Source organism: Cydia splendana, chromosome 5 (genome assembly GCF_910591565.1).
Source record: "Cydia splendana chromosome 5, ilCydSple1.2, whole genome shotgun sequence".
Classification (NCBI taxonomy): Eukaryota; Metazoa; Arthropoda; class Insecta; order Lepidoptera; family Tortricidae; genus Cydia; species Cydia splendana.
The window spans coordinates 13297827-13319006 of NC_085964.1; the positions used below are offsets into that span (position 1 = coordinate 13297827).

Consider the following 21180-nt stretch of genomic DNA (forward strand, 5'->3'; position numbering starts at 1 on the left):
ATGTTATGTACCATTAATCATTTTGATATTTACCAGTCGCTTTTCAGTAAAGGAAAACATCGTGAGGAAACATGACTAATCCCAGTAAGGCCGTAGTTTGCCCTCTGAGTTGGAAAGTAAGTTGGTTTTACTAAACCACTATTTTCTGCTTCTCTGAACAAAGATTACAAAGGTAATAAAATAAATAATGTACTATCATTTCAGATTTACAGAGCCATCTATGTACGCAATGAAATATTAACGTAGTTTAATGTTGCAGCGCCATCTAGTGGAAATATATACGGCCTATAGATAAGAACAAATACGGCCTATAGATACAAAATTTAAGGACCAATGGGGGCAAGGCCCCAACGCTATCTGTTCTCTTTGACGGCGCAGCAATTAGTATCATTTCTCTCTCCTTGCTCTTTTAAAAATGCCGTTTGTCAAAAAAGGACAACCATACTGTTGACAAGATGGACTTCAAATCCAGATGTCCCCTTTTTAGGTAGACCCAGGTTGTGTATGTGTGCATACGAACGTATATGTGTGCTCTTTTAGGGATGTGAAAAGTCGATTTTAATCATGTTATATATCGATAAACGCTACACAGCGGAACGAAATAGCGATTAATTGAAGCTTCAATATCTTCGTTAAACATAAACATAATTGAAATGCTAATGGATAATGAATATATTATAATATAATAAAATAATTCAATTATTGCGGAACACCTATTTTAGTAGGTATTTATGTATTAAATATCTGAACTTTCCCTTGTTTCCCTGCTGGGTCGTGACTATAAAATTGTGATCTGCTAACCACAATAAAGAATAAAAGAGTTTTTGTTAATTTTAGGTATCGTTAAACCTTTTAAGTAAAATTAAAATTGCAAGAAATGTCGATAGTTTATCGATATGACTTTATCGACATGGCTACAGCAAGGTGGGTCACATTGTTAATCGTACACTAAACAAAAGTGGTCTCAGTGACAGCTCGCTTGGAAGGTATCTCTGTATGTTATTATATCTATGAATGGGGGATTCTGAAAGACAATACAGCCAACATGAATACTTCAAGTTACATTATCAAAAGTAGCTGGTTATTTGTTATCTATGCTCGCACTTGTCAATGTCAATAAGTTGTCAACTTGTCAATGTGAAGTGACGGGCAAGGCATTAATTAATCCATTGTCCCATATATTTATTATCCGAATAGAATCTTCTAAAATTTTGTACAGAACGTATTGTATATATCGATATTTTGTGAAACCTAATTTATCGTATTTCGATATAAAGGATTAATCACTCTACTTGAAAATGGATGCGAAGAAATATACGATACCAAACTTGCCTACTACTCAAAACATATTGGAAGACATAGCTAATGCAGATGATAAAGTTTATGATTTAAAATTGGACGCTGAAGACGAATATCTGAGCAAAGCTTATAAATGTTTCCAGAGTTTCGAGAATTTACAGAATGACACAACTAAACGCAGTGAGCTAAAATTGAAGTTAGAAGAACTAAATCAAAAATTAGTGGAAAGTATACAGAACATAAAAACGTAATTTAGTTGTTTCTTTGTAATATTTAGAAGTACTATTTAATAAAACAATTTTTATTTTATTTCTAATTATTTAATTATACTACCAAGTTGTAACAATTCATCTTCTGTTACCAAACCCAGATAGAACAAGCAAACTAAAGCTGCACCCTGCTCTGCAAACTTTTTATTTTTTTCCCAAAATGATGAAGTATATTTTTTTCCATTAAATGTAATTATGGTCCGGAACAATTTAGTTACCTGCTTTGTATCATAAACTGGCAAGTCATGGCCATTTTTCCCTGCCCATGCATGTAATCTTGCTTTCGGCAAGTTTAAATCATCAAAATTGCCTCGTATAAAACATACCTGGAAAACAAATAGAATGTAGTTAAAATTAATAATTATCTCCATCCATAATGGTTTTTTTCTATTCCCCTATAATAATCAATTGGAAAAGACATTAACTATAAGGCAAAGTCAGAGACTATCAGGCAAAAATTTCAGGTTCAACATTTGCTGGTGCATTTGTAAATAATGGTATAGTAATAATTATATGGTGTGAGTGTCTAGATAAACCTTCCAGATCTTACATGCATGTAAAGGTATATTTATTAATATTTTAGCATAGGGGAACACCTTACCTTCATTTGTTGCACTCCATCAAGGTCATCTATCACTTTTTGTTTTTTATGAGGTGGTTCCAAATCTTCAGGTGTCACCTGCCATCTCCCCTGTATCCCCATTTTCTGATATTGAGATTGTTTCTCCTGGCAGTATTGTCCCAAATCCCATATCTCACTGTTAAGATAAATTTATAAATAAGTTAATATTTACAAACTCACAATGGCCAGAAGGGATGAATGGTTTAAGTAATCTATAAATGTGACCATGTTAATGAATGATATTTAGTTAAGTATGGATATTAAATTAACAAATGTAAGATTAAATTATCAGCTGTAATACCAACCATATTTGTTCAAGTGTCTGGCACTCTAAAAACTGCCTTCCTCTCGGTGTCTCTTGCAACTCTCTTAGAATATTTTGTACATTGTATTTAGTATTTGATGGTGAGTTATCATAATCAACAGCAAGTTTCAGGTACTCCTTGATGACTGTGTCCATTGGTAATAAACCTTCCTTCCTAAAGATGGAGCAGTTCCACTCGGCTGCCCTGGCCAGCATGACACTGTTGCACCCAGTCAGTTCTTTGAACTTATATATGTCACTGTGTTTCTCTATTTCTTTTGAACCACCACTAAAAAAAATGAAAACAGTATGATTATGTGTTTGCATCTAAAATATTATGGAAGTGACAACATTTACTGCATGTAGGTATTGTAGGTATCTAATAGACAGTTGTTTTTGCATGTGCCTGAGTTTCAATTGATACTGACTACCAAGGTTATTTGTAAATTTATCCTATAAACCGAAATATATATGAAAAGCATGGATGACACTGTTAAATATGAATAATGCATAAATAATGCTGGCAGAACTTACTTTGCAATGACTGGTATAGATACCCTCTCTGCAACATAACGGATTACATCTGTATGTACAGCATGTTGGGGTCTCTCCTCTTTTGTCCTGCCATGGATCCCTATAGCCTTAATGCCGGAACTTACTAATTTATTCACAAGTTCCAATGTTTCTTCAGGGGTCTTCAGTATCCTTATTTTGCAGCTAACTGGTATAGAGAGATTAGTGACTAGTGTATTTAGTATTTTCCATGCTTTGTCTGGTTGTCCCATTAGGGCTACCCCCATTCCACCTTTAATGGAAAACTCTTTAGGACAACCCATATTGATATCTATTGCAGCCACATCATTTTCCCTGAAATTAAAGATAATAACATTTAAATGTCAAAGTAAAACAAATAAACCGTATGCCAGTAAATTTGGACTGTAATTTACAAATACAAGGTTATTCATGCGGTAGAATTTTTTTGGTAAGGGCACAGTGCGAAAAAGAAAATAGCAAATTGAACATTTGATAGGTGAATTTGCTATTTTTATTTTAATATGATTAGTTGTTATAATGTATTGATCAAACAAATAAGAGCAAGTTTAATAATACAATTTGTTTCCTTTTAATAGTTTTGTTTACTCAAGAATAAAGGAAATTCGATTTACTCACACTAATTTCGCAACTTTCAGTGCCCGCTCTGCATCGCAAGTGCCTAGTTGTAAAACAACTCTGTCTTTTTCCTCAGTGCATGTCCGGAAAACAATTGTGCCATCTGTCTGGTCAACATAGTCTACAGTGTTAAGTATATCTGAAACAATAAAGTTGGAACATGGATAAATTATTATTATTTGATTTATAAGCTACCTACTATCACTACTATCAGTAAGTCTATTCTCCATAGTATTAGAATTATAAGTAAACACTTAAATAATGATTTGTTGGGAAAGTTTCTGATAATAGGATTATTCTACTTATAACCTATTTTTATTAGGAAAAAACGAGAGCTTACTATTAATTCTGCGCTTTGAACGTAAAAACTTCCAATCTATTAGTTCTTCTGTGTATACTATATCAGCACCATACCGAAGAGCTAATAATCTCATAGGTAAAGTGCCTATGCGTACCATAGGTGCAAGAACTAATTTATTTTCATAAGATAACATTATATTAATAATTATTTATAATAATTAATTAAAAATAACAACACATAACCTCTCTTGTGTCACATGTCATTGATGTCATAATATGTGATGACAAATGAGATAAGGCAGTAAGGTGGCAAATAAACTAAGCTTCATTGATTTCATTTCAGAGATATTTATCTCGAGTCATGTAATAAAATAGGGTTTAGAAATAATGTATGGTGAGGACGCACTACGAAAATCAAAATTTCGTTATATGCCTCTCTATCACTCTAAAGCCCCCTACACACTCGTGCGCGAATAGCGGCGCGAAGCGGCGATTTCGCAGATCTGCGAAATGCGCACGAGTGTGGAAGGGGCTTGATATGCAAGAGCGAAAGAGATGTAGCAGTGCAGGGTGCTTCATGAATCTAGTATTAAACTGGATTTTGGGCATGAGTGGTGGGGATAACTGACAGAACGCGATAGTCTTATGAATCTTTCAGTAGGAGTAGCAGCGAAAGCGCTATTATTGTTTGTCCTTGTCACAGTCTCACATATTTTTTGTTCCCCACCTCAAATTTAGTATGGATTATGGTGAGCAACAAATAAATTCGACCAATCATAGTGCCGCATTGCGTATGTTTTGTCCATCACGGAGGCATGCGTATACCATTTCTATAGAATGCTACCTTTTATGTTTACTAACCACCTCGAAACCACTTCACTGGTCGATTCAATATAAATCTATAAATTGAGAGAAAAATACTGCCGTCAAATGTCATGCGCGTTGACGTTTTGTCTTCTCATCTTCTGCTTTCTGCTCTTTGTCTATGGTATTGTTTTGTTGTGAACGTGGGAACACAGTCGCAGTCAGTTTTTTTGACTTTTTTGGTAAAATAACTGATAGTTTATTTGTACTTCGTAGTTTATTTTTTGCGTAATATTAACAAAGTGACACTCTACCCAACTTTCAGCAACCATGAAGCCGACCGTTGCCGCTGACGAAATGTTTCCCGAAGGAGTTGGACCTTGGATGGATTTGGAAGAAGTGTGTGCTGTTAATAGTAAATCAAATCTAGTATTTTGTTTTACAAACTAGTTAATGTCGTATTTATGTTGCAGGCTGGTGGCCCATCCAATCTTCTCATGGATTTGGCTGCAAATGAAAAAGCTGTCCATGCAGACTTCTTCAATGGTACTTTTCTTGTATATTCTTAATTACTTACAAAAACCGCTATTTGTTTGTGTAAATAATCTTAATATTAGCCTAGAAGTTTACTCTTGGAAATAGTAGTGAAGCTAATTAAACTGCCATTCTCAACAATAACAAAACACAGTAACCATCTATTGCATTGCATGTATAAGGAAAGACAAATTCTGTAATAAAATAACAGCAACAGCTAACCATTTAGCTATAGACCACATGTATTTCTAATCTTCATTTGTAAATAGTCTTGAAATATATCCACCAACAGTACAAATAATTACGATAGTTAACAGGTACATGCTTTAATATTCTTAACTGGTATTGAATGCTCTGTGAAAATAATAAATCTTTATTTCCAAAAATACAAATTACAGAATGTGGGAGGGCTTCGTCTGAATCACGGGGTACCAGGAATACATTAACCTACAGAATGAAAGTTACAAACAAAAACGCCCAGCTTTTGGCAAAAGAAACTTATTATTTTTACTTCTTCCACATAGGTTTCTGCCACCAAATTTTTGGGTTCCATTATAGGTTATAGTATTAGTGCTAAATACATATTTTTTTCTTTCCAGATTTTGAAGATTTGTTTGATGATGATGACCTAAAGTAGTGTTGGTTGCTGTACCTCTAGACTAAATTATTGTAATAGGTATATGTTAATTTAAGATAATAAAATAATTGAAATCTAACAGTTTTTTTTTTATTATCATATATAATTATATGTTCCTGGGAGTTCTTTTTAGTCTTTATAATGTTGAGGTCCAACAAAGCGCTCTAACAATATGTATTTAGATTTAGTTCTTTACATAATAACAAAGAAAAGAAAAAAATACCTAGTACAGGCACGAATTTTTATGAAATCAACCTCAATCTTAACTTGTCCTGTCCCACGAGCATTGACTTAAATGAAAGTTGCTTTAATAATGTATGTATTGCCTTATCCTTTTTGACCCATATTTGAGCCCGTGGGAGAGGACAGGTTAAGGGGACTTGTTTGGTTTCCTCACAATAATTTCCTGACTTAGAGCTAGTAATGAAATAATTAGTAATATTCCCTGACTTGAGAAGGTACAAACCGCCAATTTGAAAACGCAGGCCTCCGGTATCAGCATCCAAGATCTAACAGGTGTGTAGCTAAAACCTATAACTACTGAAATAATAAGTTAGTGTATTAACATAATTATTTACAGCTAGCGACCCGTCAGGCGGGTTTTCTGTTCACGCTTTTCGCTACAAACGGGAAAACCGTGTTATCACTATCAGCTACGCTCGCACCTCGCGCTTGCAGTCAATGTTTTAACCAGTCAAATCAATTACTCTTAGGGCCAGTTGCACCAACCACATTTGACAGACTGATCAGCGTCAGCCGGCGCGCCCCGGCGCTTTACTATGAAACTTTCCATACATAAAAATTTAGCGAACTCTTTAACGATACGAACAGTTTGGTGCAACCGACGCTTAGTCTATGAAACTTCAAACTATTAGTTACTATTAGAAATGGGTGGTGACGTCACAACGAATCGGTTGATTAACACACTGCCAGACAAAAATTAAGCATTACTCCAACAAAAACCTGGCTTCTTGGGTTCTTTGGGATAGTTTGTTGCTACTTATAGCAACACCCACCTAGTGGGTTGTCTGGCACTTGAGCAAAGTTCCGAGCGCCCCACCCACTGGGCTAGCAATGAATGTGTCAAAATAATTGATAGCACAAAAACATTGTCTGTCTTGTATTTTCAGAAAAACTCCATACATGATTCATAAAATCGTTTTATTTTCACTTCATTTTTGATATTCGACCATGCACGTCAGCAACATATTGTGTGACATTCCATTGTACAATAGTTGTATAAAATGAGGCCGCACCGGTCGTCGGACATATGATAAAACTGTGTATGAATATAAGTAAAGCCCGTGGTGATATAAGAGTCGCGCCGCGGCGCGGGTGCTCGCTACACGTCGACGTCGCTGCTGTCGTCGCTGTAAAACAAATATTATTTTAATTGATGTGTAAAATTGACAGCTGAAGAACAAAATGCTAAACGGCAATGACTATAGTTACATAACCCTACCCTACCCCTCATACTGGGAATACGCATTTATGCATACCGGACATACTTGGACCAGGGGCCTATACCACGAAACTATACAAGTGTACAATTCGACAATATTGTTAAATTGTAAACAAAAATACGTACCACAATAATTGTATTTATTACAATTTGACAAATATGTATTAATATTCGTCACTAGTTTATGCTGAGAGTATTTGATTTTTATCGTTAAAAATACCTTACGAGCATAAATAGCATATCTTTTTACGTTGTCATTAAATGGTTGAAAATGTTTAAGCAAGACAAAATTACAGTTTTATGCGATCGCTGTACGTCCTATGACGCCTAAGTCGCCTAACAACTAATTCTTCTTCGCTACTACTATAACTGGTACTGAACATTTTAACGAAACAGAAAGTACTGCGGTAGAATGGATCTACAATAATTTTATTATGCTCTTGCAGCTCTTGACTCACGCCAAGAGAATTGTCAACTTGTATTTACATTTCCACAAATATGTATACCTTCTTCTATAATTAGTTGTAACACAAATATTTTACGTATAATTGTCAATTACAAAGTTGTCTAATTTCCCGGAAAATTGCTTGTAAATTGTAATATTTTGTGATACGCGTAATTGTAGATTTGTCGCGACAATTTACATATTTGTATAAATTTTCCATTACAATTTTGTCATTTGTAAATTTTGTGATATGCCCAGTTGTACTAAATACATATTTGTAACTTGTCACTTGTAAATTGTAATTTTAAATTTCGTGGTATAGGCCCCAGGGGGTATGTTAACGGCTACCAAAATGGTGCACCGCGCCACGGAATCGCTTTCAGCATTAAACCTCGCGCCTGCACCTGCTTTGTACTCTGCAGTCTCGCCAATCTCTTTACTTATACTCCGCGGGATAGTCGGCGGAGTCCGCTTCTCCCTACCCTTATGGTTTCCGCTTATGGAAACGAAGGCAACGGACAGTGCGCACCGGAGTAGAATGGAATTCCACTCTTTTGTGTGTGTGGAAGCACTTGTATCCATTTCACCATCGCGAGTTAAGTGAACTCCGAACGGATCCCGTTCCGCTCGCAGTGGAAGGCGGGCATAACCTAGCATCGGAGAAATCAGGGGTATATGATATGACAGACTACTGTCTAAAACCACCAACAAATGCCGGCTCCGCGCGAATAGAGCGCCGCGAGATCGCTTTCCACATGTAATCTTCTTGCGCCTACTTCGTTCTCTGTATTGTTCGGTTCTCACCTGTACTCCGCGGGCTCGTCGTCGGGCTCGGCCTCGGGCTCCGGACCCGCCTCGCCCTCCACCTCGCCCTCCGCCTCGACCCCCTCCTCGTCTTCTGCAGCCTCGTCCAGCTCCTCTTCGAGCATACTAGAGAGCTTCGATGTGACGCCTCGACCCATTTCTGAAAACGATGCGTTTACTTTGTACAATCTGTGACCACAACTGGGATGTAAATTTTTTAACACACACTATAGTGTCTATAGTCATTATTATTCACAACTACGGGACTTAATCGCGTAAAATTAAGTTTTAAATTTACCTCTGACGTTTCGAGGACGTCACGGTAGTCTGGCTAGAGTTGACATCAACATCTAGGCGCACGAGTTTTTGCACTTGGTCTTGTTTATTAACGTCGTCGTCCCGTCGTTGTGAATAATAATAGACCATTTATCTATAACCTACAATTATATAGTTTGGCCTAGGACTGTCTCATTTCAAACAGATTGAGAGAATCATACTTTTTTTTGTTTTGGTTTCGGCCAAAACTGACTCAAAACCGAACCTTCGGGTTCAGTTGGACACTAGTCATATTATTTTCTTATTTTTCTTACTTTGCTGGCTCATCAACCCGAAGTGGATCTTGGCTCTGATACTAGATTTCGCCATTCGTTCCTATCCTGTGCGATCCGACGCCATTCAGCCGATTGGAATATAACGCCTCGTCGATCCATCGGTACTTAGGCCTTCAGATAACTCTTGTTACGAAACCGACACATATTATTTTCTAATATGTTACGAAACCGGCACAATATTTTCTAGTTTGATATTTAAAATTAAATAAGCTAGGGTGACTGCTATAGTTATTGGCCTGTATATAGTAATTGACCACTCTTAATAATAAAATTTCAATTGACTTGTTTTTTTCTGATTTGTAAGGAGTGGCCAATTACAATATGCTGGCCAATAACTATAGCAGTCACCCTACTCAAGTACTCACGTTCTACATAATACTCTAACGATTTCGGTACCATGCTCTTGACTCTTTCAATTTCTTCTTCTGTACATTCCCCTTTATCTAAACCTGGAAAGCAAGGAGGGAAATAAGCAATTAAAATAAGGTTTGCTTAAACCTACATAAAACACTATTATCGTAACGACAAATTACGCTATCGCATCTCGAAAGGCGGTAATTGTTTTGCCTGGCATAATTAGATGTCTCCTTAGATGTCCCAAGTAAAATAAACCCTAAAAATTAAATCCATTTTTTTTGCCTGGGAATAATTTTATACCTCGTGCGTCCAATGATGCCCCCTATTTCCTATGACAGTTTGTAACATTTAAGTAGTAAAAATACGGTCAAAACTTATTTCTTCAATTATTTTTTAAATTAATCCTATCCTAAAGCGACTTGGAGGAACAGTCATAGGGATCATCATTCGACGCGTGCGCGTGAAGTATAAATAGTCGTTGTGTACTTTAGCTAAGTTTTAGTTTCTCTCAAGAAGGCAAATAGTTTAATAAGGTATAGTAGGCATAAGATCTTGTCATACGATTATTTGCCCTAAATAGAAAGGTATATGGACCATTTAGTGGTTAAATATATTGTCAAGAGATAATAATAGGGGATATTCTTGCAATGTTCTGCCGCCAGAGTGCAGCACTACTCAGTCAATTCATAGACTAACTTATACATACTGTGCCTTAAACTGTTTTTTGACAAGTTTTCACAGACAATAAAATACGACATTGATGCATCAAGGCGGTTTGTTAAGAAGGGCCTACCGGTAAACGCGAAAATCGAAATTTAGTTATCTGCCTCTTTATCGCTCGAATATACAAGAGTGATAGAGAGATTAGATAACGAAATTTCGATTTTCTTGTTTTGCGGTAGGCCATGTGTCAATGTGGTTTGTTTACTGTATGTGCCACAAAGGTGCCACCTACGCAGAGCTTTGCCTAATATTCCCTATTTCCAACTGATATTTACCATATAGAAGTCCCATCCTCTTTAATATGTCTATGTCATCATGAATCTGGAACCTTTTGTTGAAATTAAACATATACTCTGTTCTGAAAACAATAAAAAAATGTTATGGTCAAGTTGGGTAAGTGAAACATTGTGGCAAACGGAAAAACTTTTACACATAGGTACTGAATTCCACCCAGGTACAACGGTGGGCCACAGTGGAAGTACTTACTGTATTTTATCAACCATAGTAAAAAAGCGCGTATTCTAAGGATACCATCAGTAAATTTAGGCAATTACTACTACTAATTAGGCAAATTACTAAAACGCCTGACTATCTGTGGCGTAATCTCCATTATTCTACAGTTAATTTAGGTCACACCACTTATACTAACTTATTTTCAGATAACAGGGGCATATTTTACATAGGTATACATATTGCACTGGCATGTTAATTAATTGTATAAAAACACGATAATATTTCGTGATAAACTTACTTGTCATTTGATATACTACAGTCGATAAGTGCCTTATCACTAGTATTCACAACTATAAACGGCAGATGAATGGCCGAGGATGGAGATGGTTTAACACCTTTGCTCTCGGCCTCTTTATTTCTTTCTATTAAACTCTTGAATGAGATGTGCTGGAAGAAAGTTCCCGTTCATTATTCATTTTTTGTCATAAGACTGATAAGTTATAAAATACTTCTTAGTATTAGCCAAACTACCATGTCAAGGAAGTTATTAAAACTAGCGTATAATGTTAAAGCATTAAAATTCTATTACCTGTAAAATAAGTTCTTGTAGCTGCTGAGTTTTCTTCTGAATCTTTTCCAGTTTTGCTTGTTTCTCCTTTTCTAGTGCTGTGCATTCTTGTACTGAATTAGTTGGGAGTCCTAACCACCGAATTTCTTTCTTTTCTTTTGATATTATGTTCATAGCCATTAAAACGTTTAAGGCGTCATATACTCTCCGGCGAATATTCTTTTGGTCGTATTGCTGAAACGTGAAGTTCTCTGAGTTTTCAAACAAGTAGGGATTGATTTTTAATCCGGCTGGATCCGGCCGGATTATGGCCTCAATCCGACCGGATCCGGCCGGACCGGATCCGGTTAGGTATAAGGATATTAAAGTTAATTAAATGACATATTTTTCAAGTTTTATGCGTTATATGAGAAACAAAGGGTATTTTACAAATGTATTCATAAAACAACAATTTGAAGTTAATAAGAAATAACTTTTTAACAATAAAATTAAACTAAGTATTAAAAAGTGTCACATAGTCAATCTCAATTTAAAAATAAAATTTGAAATTTTATTATATTTAATCATTCACATTCTGCTCAAATTGATACGTTTACAATAAAAATATAAATTTGATTAGATTCCAAAGCCTGTTAATGGGATAATTATGGGATGGGAAATGGAACTCCTTGAAAGGACATGTTTTCGTAACAGTTCTTTGATGGAATTATTTGTAACGCTGACATCCATTCTAGTATTAACAGGATATTTTACTTTTAACCAAAATTGTATGAAATGCGCTCCAATATTATCTTGCTTTCATTTTTTATCCGTGAAAATAGTTTTATAGCCTAATTCACAAATAAATAAATAATTTATGAATTCAAAAGGTCGATCTGTATAAAATTTGGGGACAATTTTATACAGATTGACCTACTCGTAGCCCCAAACCAAGCAAAGCTTGTAATATGGGTACTAGCTAGCTCTAGGTAGTACTACTAGGCGACGATATATATACGTATAGTATTTTGATAAATACATGCTTATATACGTAGAAAACACCCATAACTCAGGAACAAATATCTGTGTTCATCACACAAATAAATGCCCTTACCGGTATTCAAACCCAGGACCATCGGCTTCATAGGCAGGGTCACTGAATGGTCACTACTCACTAGGCCAGACCGGTCGTTACAAATGCCTTCCATGGCATCTCCATCCTTTAATTTTACTTCTAATTATGTGCCGATTCGTGCCACCAACATGAAAGAAGAGGAAATCATCTTCTGTTCTCAATCATCGTCATATTAAATATCTTCTTATTTTACTAAATTTGGATTTTTTCATTCGTTCTTTATTCTGTTTAACTTCTTTCTTCTATCCGTCGCCTTTATCTCACCTAAAACGCGCAGTGGGTGCTGCGTGCGGTCTTTTTTTCTATTTTCCCGGATCCGGTCCGGATCCGGTGATTTCAACCGGATCCGGTAGCTCCTAAAATGTACCGGATCCGGCCGGATTACCGGATCCGCCGGACCGGATTGCAATCCCTACAAACAAGTACAGATGTTACCTGACAATGAGCTCTAGGGCTCTCGAATCTATACGCCTGGCACGCCGAGAACTCGAAGCGCGCGGCTAACAATTAATTCAAAGTATTCAAACAGACACTGACTGAAATAGCAAGACACATTCGTATGTTTCCGTGAAAATACGATGGAAAATAATTATGCACTACATCTTGTAACAGTTGTAACTACAACATTTAGTATTTAGGTCCTCCAAATTTGAGAGAGTAACACCAAAATTAGACGCGTGTTCGGCCGTAATAATGCCCGGTTTCGATGATGTCTTACATTTTCATGTCTGATTTATTTACCGAAACGTTAGCGAAGGTCTCCGTTTTAATTCGGGCATTTTGCTTTCGTATGTCCGGAATAGTCCGGATGTTCTCCTCTACTGGTCGCAATTCTTAACCGATTCTCGTGAAATTTTGTGACCAGATTCTATGATTAAATAGTTTTTTTGGCTATCGAGCTTATGAAAATTTATCAAGAAGCGGAAATTGGCATAAAGGACTTAAGCGCCAATAGCGTCTATGGCGCTTACGCTTAAGACCATTGTGAGTTCACTGTGATAAGATAACTGATAAATACTCAATGAACTAAGTATTTTACATTTTCTAAGCTGAACGCGAGGTCTACAGCTCATAGTCACTAGTTTTATCAAATTATATAACGAATTCATAAAAACAACGAAAATAAAGTATCATGAAATGCTACATACTTGACTGTCAGCTGATCCATGCATGCCAGCCGAGAATTCCAACACTAACTCGTCTGCCACCTCATTGTACGATGTAAACCCTTTAGTCCTCACTTTTTCACAAACTTTCATGGAGAAATGCCGCAGACCTTTTCCAACTTTATCAGCATGTTTACGTCGTTTTGTGGTACTGGAAATCAAAATAATCAACATTACTAATGATGTTATTTATTTATTATCGTCAATTATTAGGCTGTGACTGCCGCTCCTGCCCGCGCGAAGCCATTCGGTCTGTAAAGACGTGCCTTGCCCGAGGCATCGTAGTTGGACGTGCGTTTGCTTTGGCTCGAAATCGTCTACACAGATTGAGCTGCTTTGCGCTCAAATTGATAATGTCAGTCATTCTGAGGGCCAACACAGGGATTAGCGCGGCAATTTCCTTGCGAGGCATCTCCAGCCGCGTGAACCCGTCTAACAAAAAACAATTTCCGTCTAAAGTGACATGTAAACTTACTATTCTGGTGGTGGTTCATTATCGGAGTCGTGTCTCCGCCTGGACGCACTGGACATGGTCGGCAAGTAACTGGTCTTGCCGTTGGTTGTACTTGTACTCGTTTCTAGTTTCGTCGTCACTGGCACTATGTTGGGCAAGCTCTCGATAATGCTAACCTCTTCTAACACGTTCTGCTCCTCTTCCTGTTCCTGTGAAATGATGGTGCTTATTTAACCATTTGAGGCGGCTGAGGTTTTAATCGCAAATACGCCGCAGTTGCCAACAACTACAGGCTGAAGTATTTGAACAAATTAAATTATTTCAGAAAAATATTTTAATTTGTTTTTATCAAGTAGAAACACTACTATATAAATTATAAACTGAAATAAATGTCATATACTAAGAAAAAGTGACCAAGAAAACAAATTAAAATATTTTTCTGAAATAATTTAATCTGTTCAAATACTTTAGTATTGATGGCAGCGCCATCTCTCTCGCTAACTCGGTATCACATGAGTGATCTAGTTAGAAGGTCCGAACCATACTGTTCTATCTTAGAGATGGCCAGGGGGCGCCATAAGCCTTCAGTAAGAAGTGCATATACTTGGAAAATTTGACCGATGCTGCTGTGACCCGGTGGCTTAGGCATCTGCCGCGATAGCAGAGGACGCTGGTTCGATTCCAGCCTGGGGCACTGGAGGCCTTGGTCACTTTTTCTTAGTATATGACATTTATTTCAGTTTATAACTACAGGCTGGCCCAAAAATAAGTTGACCATTTTTTTTCTTGCTTTAACGTTTTTAACAAAATGGCATTAAAAATTAAAATTACAATGGCATATTTAACTTAAAAAATGTACCTATTATCCCCAAAATATCATCGTTTAATATTTTGTCCACGACCTTGTATAGTGTGTACGAGCCTATGGACTGGGGGACCCCATATTTTTTGGGAGGCATTAAATTCATTAAGTTTTAATAGTCGATGTACAAAGCTATGAAGTGTACTCAAAGTGATTTGACGCGAGTGATTTTGTACCTACTTTTCAAGTCTGATGAGTTTTTAGTTGAAGAAGTGGCAGTATAGGTACCTCTACCTGTACCGCGTCGTGGACACTGCCGTACTTTTCCCGTACTTCGTGCACGAACTGTACTTGCTTACGAAGAACAGCGCTGGCTTTGCCAGCAACATGCTGAGTTGTGACCATTTTATGGCATTTTTAGGGTTCCGTACCCAAAGGGTAAAACGGGACCCTATTACTAAGACTCCGTTGTCCGTCCGTCTGTCACCAGGCTGTATCTCACGAACCGTGATAGCTAGACAGTTGAAATTTTCACAGATGATGTATTTCTGTTGCCGCTATAACAACAAATACTAAAAAGTACGGAACCCTCGGTGGGCGAGTCCGACTCGCACTTGTCCGGTTTTTTTCACTAAATGTTATACATTGTATATTTGTCAACATGTTTTTGTCATCTGTGTTTGTTTGTCATAAATAAATGTATTTCTATTCTATAATACTGGTAGACTTTATGAAGGATAAATTAATAAATTATATGAAATACTGCTTACTGTAACTTCTTCTAGCTCCACAGGTTCAGTTTTCGGAACAACTTTTTGCAGACGAGCAAATGTGTCAACAGGTACTTGAACCAATTCTGAAAATAATTATTAAACTTTTATTAATAATGGAAATGTTTAAAATAGGTAGGGTGAAGGGTCTCCATTCCCGAGGACAACACGGTATAAGACAAATACTTTGCTTCTTATTAGTAATAAGTACTAGTAGTTACGGTAATAATAAAGTTTTTCATGTTTTTTAGGGTTCCGTACCTCAAAAGAAAAAAACGGAACCCTTATAGGATCACTCGTCCGTCTGTTACAGCCTATGGGAAACTAATGGGGGCCGATTTTTGAATTTCGATCGCTCGATTTCGTGTATTTCGTTCAATAATATCTCCACTACTAGGCATTTAAATTCTACTAATAGAATTGAAAACGAGTGGTCAATACCACTCGATTCCAAATTTCTATCGCTCGTATTTCAAAAATTAGCATTTCGCCGTTTTCCACCGATTTTCTAGTGACGAAATCGAGCGATCGAAATTCAAAAATCGCCCCCCTGGACCAATTAAGTTGAAATTTGGTAGACATATGTAAATTAGTGACCCAAAGATGGACATGTTTTTTTTGTAATTTTAAAATACGTAGGTTCGAAGTTATTTAAGAAAATAGCCAAAAAACTACTGGGTCTAAAATTTTGAATAAAATACACAAAATAGTTCTTTACCTATAGATGACAGGAAAACCTATTAGAAATGTGCAGTCAAGCGTGAGTCGGACTTATGTACGGAACCCTAGAAACGCGAGTCCGACTCGCACTTGGCCGGTTTTTTTAACTTGTTAAACATTTAACAACGTGCCAGTATTCACTTAAAAAGCTCACAAAGATACAGTACCACGTGATGAATATAGATGGTCAAGCAAATCTTGTCAGTAGAAAAAGGCGGCAAATTTAAAAAATGTAGACGCGAAGGGGTATCGTATAGAAAATTTGAATTTCGCGGCTTTTTCTACTTACAAAATTTGCTTGACCAACTTTATGAAGTAAGATTACAAATTGTTTTGTCGATAGCGCATCTGGCACTAACAATTGTTAAAATTTATAAAAAACTTTAATTTGGCCATAACTCGAAAACAGTGCAACTTTTAGAAAGCTGGTCCTCTTGGGCTGGCCTACCTCCGGTGTCACTGTGGCGTGCCATTTATGGGCCACCCTGTATACAAAGCGCAATGAACACCTACTATTTTGAGAGAAAAGAAACACTCTAATCTAATTGGTTTACTATAGTATCCTATGGATTAAATCTGGCATTGTAAAATCAATTGAACGTGTGCAATGTATTGACCTTCAGGCTCTGAGTTTATTTTAACCGACTACGGATATGCTAAACGTAAAACAGTTTTATGTTTTTGTGTACGGGCATGCCGGCGCCTCAGTGGACTTCCACAAATAAAGTACCTAATGACCATCTCCATGGTCGCGTTCTATCTATAAAACTACAACTTCGCTGTTTGCCTCTATTTCTAACAATAAGGGCCCTATATTTTACATACAAAATCACTAATAGTATTAGGTTGTAAGTATTTTATTATGCAATAAGCCCCATGTGTGTTTGCTAGCAAGAGAGAGAGACAGCCAAGGGGCTATTCATAAATTACGTCATTTCAAATTGGGGAGGGGGGGTCTGGACATCGGATGATGGTAGCATGACGTAGAAGGAAACGGGGCCATTCGAAGCATGATTTTTGGATGATTTTAGTGGGGGACGGGGTCAAAAATCGTCAACAATAGATGACGTAATTTATGAACAGCCCCCAACTTGTAACTTGTTTCTTTGGTAATCGCGAGACAGGGCTTCAGCCTTCAGCTATCTGCATGTTATTGTCAAATTTGTAGAAACCTTAATAAGTAATCAATGAAAAGATAACAGAGAGATAGACAAAGTTACATTTGCATTAATGATATTAGTATGGATTTCTACATATAGGTACCTAGTAGTAAGTGCTATGAAATGAAATACTAGGAACAAAAATATCACCTGTGTTGCTTACGTAATGCTACTTTTAAAAATACTTTGACACTAAAATTTTGAAGCTAAGCCAAGAAATTACATTGCAAAAAAACGGCTAAGTAGGTATATGCCGGATTCGGACTACGCATAATGGAGTGATAGGTACCTTCGAGCGATAGCGATATAAAAAACAGGACAAGTGCGAGTCAGACTGGCCCAACGAGAGTTCCGTAAAAAAAATAAACTTATTTATTTTTATTTTCTGCACAATAATTTATTATTAAATTTTTCCGTGTACTTTTAGTGTAAGACGATATAATTTGCCAAATTTCATAAGTAGTTCTACTTCTAGGTCAATGGGAAGCCCTTATAAAATTTGATTCTCTCGAGAGTGTCGAAATTTACGTTTTTTGCGGCATAAACGGCCGTATCTTTTTTTTACATAACTTAGAAGTAAGATTTTTTCACAGCTTCAAGGGACTGTAGACCTGAGTATATATGGTTTTAATTTCAACTCGATATCTCCGGAAACTATTATGAACTTACGAAACAAATACCTACATATTCATCAAATACCTACCTGACCTACCTTGTTATGTTAAGATTTTGAATTAAGTACATATCTGTTTAGACTGTTTGGCGATATAGATTTTTTTTAATGATTTACAGAAATGGTAGTCAGCCCCTTTTAACTTAATTATCAACTTAACTAAGTAGCAGCTTGTAAAATGTTAATTTCATTAGCATACAGAGCTGCAAAATTGCATGGACGCATTATAAATAAGTACCCTAATACACCAGCATGTCAATTTCAGAAGTAGCATTGAGTAACTAATCACTTTATGGGATGATCCAATAAGTCCCTGACAATTATATATATTGTACTACCTATGACACTCCTTTAATTTAGACAAACTAAGTAAACAATTAGCATTAATTACATATTTAGTCAAAAACAATATTGAAGGATTCATTTATTTATGAATTCGATTTAATTTATAATATATGCATTACACATTATGAATTTAATTTCTAATCCCTACTAATATTATAAATGTGTTAGTATCTCTGTCTGTCTGTGTGTTATCTCTATATGCTTAAACCGATGAACCTATATAAATGAAATTAGGTATGGAGACAGTTTGAGTCCTGGGAAATAATGTGGGACAGTCAGTGTTTGCCAGTATGTAAATGTGTTTGGGAAATGATTAAATACATACAGACCACATCAACTTGAATGGAATTGTACTTCAAAACAATATGTTTCATACTTTAAACATCCTAGGCTTAGTTATAATGAAAAACAAAAAAATAGTTATGTAAAAGATACCATGTCTAGGAAATTTATGTCTGGAGTTGAAGTAGGCATATTAAAGGAATATTTTATTTTCCTGCAATCTCAACAAGTGTATAAATTAATGGGCAACACCAAGTTCCTTTTTATGCAAAGCAATTGCTTGTAGGTAGGTATAAAGATTATAAATGCATAAACATGTTATCATTGTCAGACAAAAACCAAGTAACCACTATATTTAGGATAAGATCATCAAGTTCATCTTGAGAGATAGTTAGCACTTCGCTGCAAGTTAGGTAGTTTGTTAGTAGCATGTAGCATTCTTTAAATTTACAGTATGTTGAACCTAACCTAAAATGTATTTAGTAAGATTATGATGTAATTAATAACATTATGAAGTTTTAAGTAGTAAACTGCTAAAATGATTAAGTAACTTATAAATTTATTTTAATTTGATACTAAGAATTGGGCTATGAGCAGTTAATAATGTGCCTGGCAAAAAATAATTAGAGCATTCAATAAAAATCATATAATTAAGTTTATTTTAACAAATGTGGAACATTTATTTTAACAAAAGAAATGTGGAGAAGCTCCTTAACTTTATTAGTCATTGAATGATTTGAATGAGTTTGCAGCATACAAACTTGTAATGTACAAGCCATAAATCAGTGCTAAAACAGTTTTGTCACGATGAAATGTTAGTACTTACTTGATGCACATTTAATGCCACTCAACTTAACAGTCCGGTATAGAGGAGCCTGTAAAGAAAACACCATTAATTACAATTGTAAATTTTCAACAACAACAATAAAAATTAGTCAGTCAGAAAGTGCATTAGATAGTAAAATAAAATACGAGCTTCATCTGAATCCAAGGTATCAACTTGTCAAGTTTTACTATTGATGATGACCATCTGAGTTAACTTATTAAGACACAATATTAACTGAGCTAATCATTGAACTACTACATAAGGTAATGTGGATAGAAGATTAAGATAATAAGGCAATACACTGACCTTGGTTATTGATTTTAAATGATATGTAAGATTCTATAATGCTTTCTTATATAACCCTAGAGAAAACAAAAACTAAGTGGGCCTATCATTTTAAAATATGTTTCAATTAATAAAGGAAGAAAAGAAACAAATCATTGGTTACCTGTGTATTGACCTCTGAGGCGGCTGGCAGCTTAATAATTTTTACAGGATTTTGTTTAAGTTTAATTTGACCAATGGTTTGATTAGTATTCTGCACTACTTTAACCATCTGAGGCTGTCCTAAAACAATTAGATTTTTTACACTTAGCAGGGGGTTAATTATGTATTTTTTTTCCTCTCACTAGATGTTTATACTGTCTCAAATACCTTAAGAGTGCAAAAGTCAGAACATCACCATTAATAATATAAAAATAAATTAGTTTTAAACAACATTTTAAAGGTTATGCCACAGCCTGTTTACACACGAAAAGGAAATGCCGGGATCGCGCCTTTTGCGCTTCAGGCGGAATCTTTGTTTAAACAGTCACGCAGGAAAAAGCTTTGTTATAAATCGATGACAAAGTGTATTCCGATGAAAATTATGGTGAAATATGAGCAGAAATTTAAATACAACAAGTAATATTCATAAAGGTAGACGAGGGCTAGCGTAATTACTAACCATTGGCGTCACGGATAAGAAAATTTACTGTACTACTTTTCTGGGACATTTTCTTTGTACTCTTAGCAATTGCGCATCCATTTACATTTCTCTCACAGGGACGGTCTAACAGAAATATAAGTTTGTTGAAGACCAAACAAATTAGTTTGATACTGTACGATCAAAATGGCGACATATAATTTTGGTACCAGTTTGATTGAAAGACACTGATCGTGAAGTCAAAATGTATGTTTTCTAAACCACATAAAAGTCTCAAGTCTCTTGTAAACTTTAACGCAACATGATCACTATTTAAACTAATAAAAATACAAATATAAACGCGGCAACAAGGCAAACTCTACAGTTAAAACTCATCGAACGGGCCCAAATACCAGCTGATTGGATTGGATGACGCTGTTCACGTGGTACCCGTATAATCCCACGCCCGGGAATTTTATGTCCGTTCCGGAAAAGGCGCGAAAGAATAGTGCCATCTATTGTAAGTATAATGAGGTTAGGTGGTACATACACGCGGACAATATTTGAAATTGTAATGTTGGTTTACCTGATAATCAATGAAA

At 35.9% G+C, this 21180-nt stretch overlaps 3 protein-coding genes across 7 annotated transcripts; 1 reads left to right on the forward strand and 2 right to left on the reverse strand.

Annotated features, from left to right (window-relative positions):
- Positions 1–1457: 1457 nt before the first annotated feature.
- Positions 1458–4226, reverse strand: LOC134790740 (tRNA-dihydrouridine(20) synthase [NAD(P)+]-like). The gene is made up of 6 exons (XM_063761656.1): positions 4005–4226; positions 3665–3803; positions 3029–3361; positions 2496–2783; positions 2170–2326; positions 1458–1894 (listed from the first exon to the last, which is right to left on the reverse strand). Exons 1-6 carry the CDS (start codon positions 4156–4158, stop codon positions 1616–1618), a joined length of 1350 nt encoding a protein of 449 aa, XP_063617726.1. The 5' UTR covers positions 4159–4226; the 3' UTR covers positions 1458–1615.
- Positions 4227–5075: 849 nt separating this feature from the next.
- On the forward strand, positions 5076–6018 carry LOC134790741 (COP9 signalosome complex subunit 9). Its single transcript, XM_063761657.1, has 3 exons — positions 5076–5167; positions 5242–5314; positions 5902–6018. Exons 1-3 carry the CDS (start codon positions 5099–5101, stop codon positions 5937–5939), a joined length of 180 nt encoding a protein of 59 aa, XP_063617727.1. The 5' UTR covers positions 5076–5098; the 3' UTR covers positions 5940–6018.
- Positions 6019–7083: 1065 nt separating this feature from the next.
- LOC134790742 (transcription factor Dp-1) lies at positions 7084–21044 on the reverse strand. 5 transcript variants are annotated; one of them, XM_063761660.1, is made up of 12 exons: positions 20621–21044; positions 20123–20241; positions 19675–19723; positions 15669–15754; positions 14118–14305; positions 13625–13793; positions 11384–11581; positions 11093–11241; positions 10617–10699; positions 9627–9710; positions 8651–8810; positions 7084–7309 (listed from the first exon to the last, which is right to left on the reverse strand). In XM_063761660.1, the coding sequence occupies exons 1-12, from the start codon at positions 20667–20669 to the stop codon at positions 7282–7284; spliced, it is 1362 nt and encodes a 453-aa protein (XP_063617730.1). In that variant the 5' UTR covers positions 20670–21044; the 3' UTR covers positions 7084–7281. The 5 variants fall into 5 exon arrangements, with proteins under 5 accessions (XP_063617730.1, XP_063617732.1, XP_063617731.1 ...); XM_063761662.1 differs by having other exon boundaries at positions 11384–11596; positions 20809–21042; XM_063761661.1 differs by having other exon boundaries at positions 11384–11596; positions 20123–20236; positions 20621–21042.
- Positions 21045–21180: the final 136 nt, after the last annotated feature.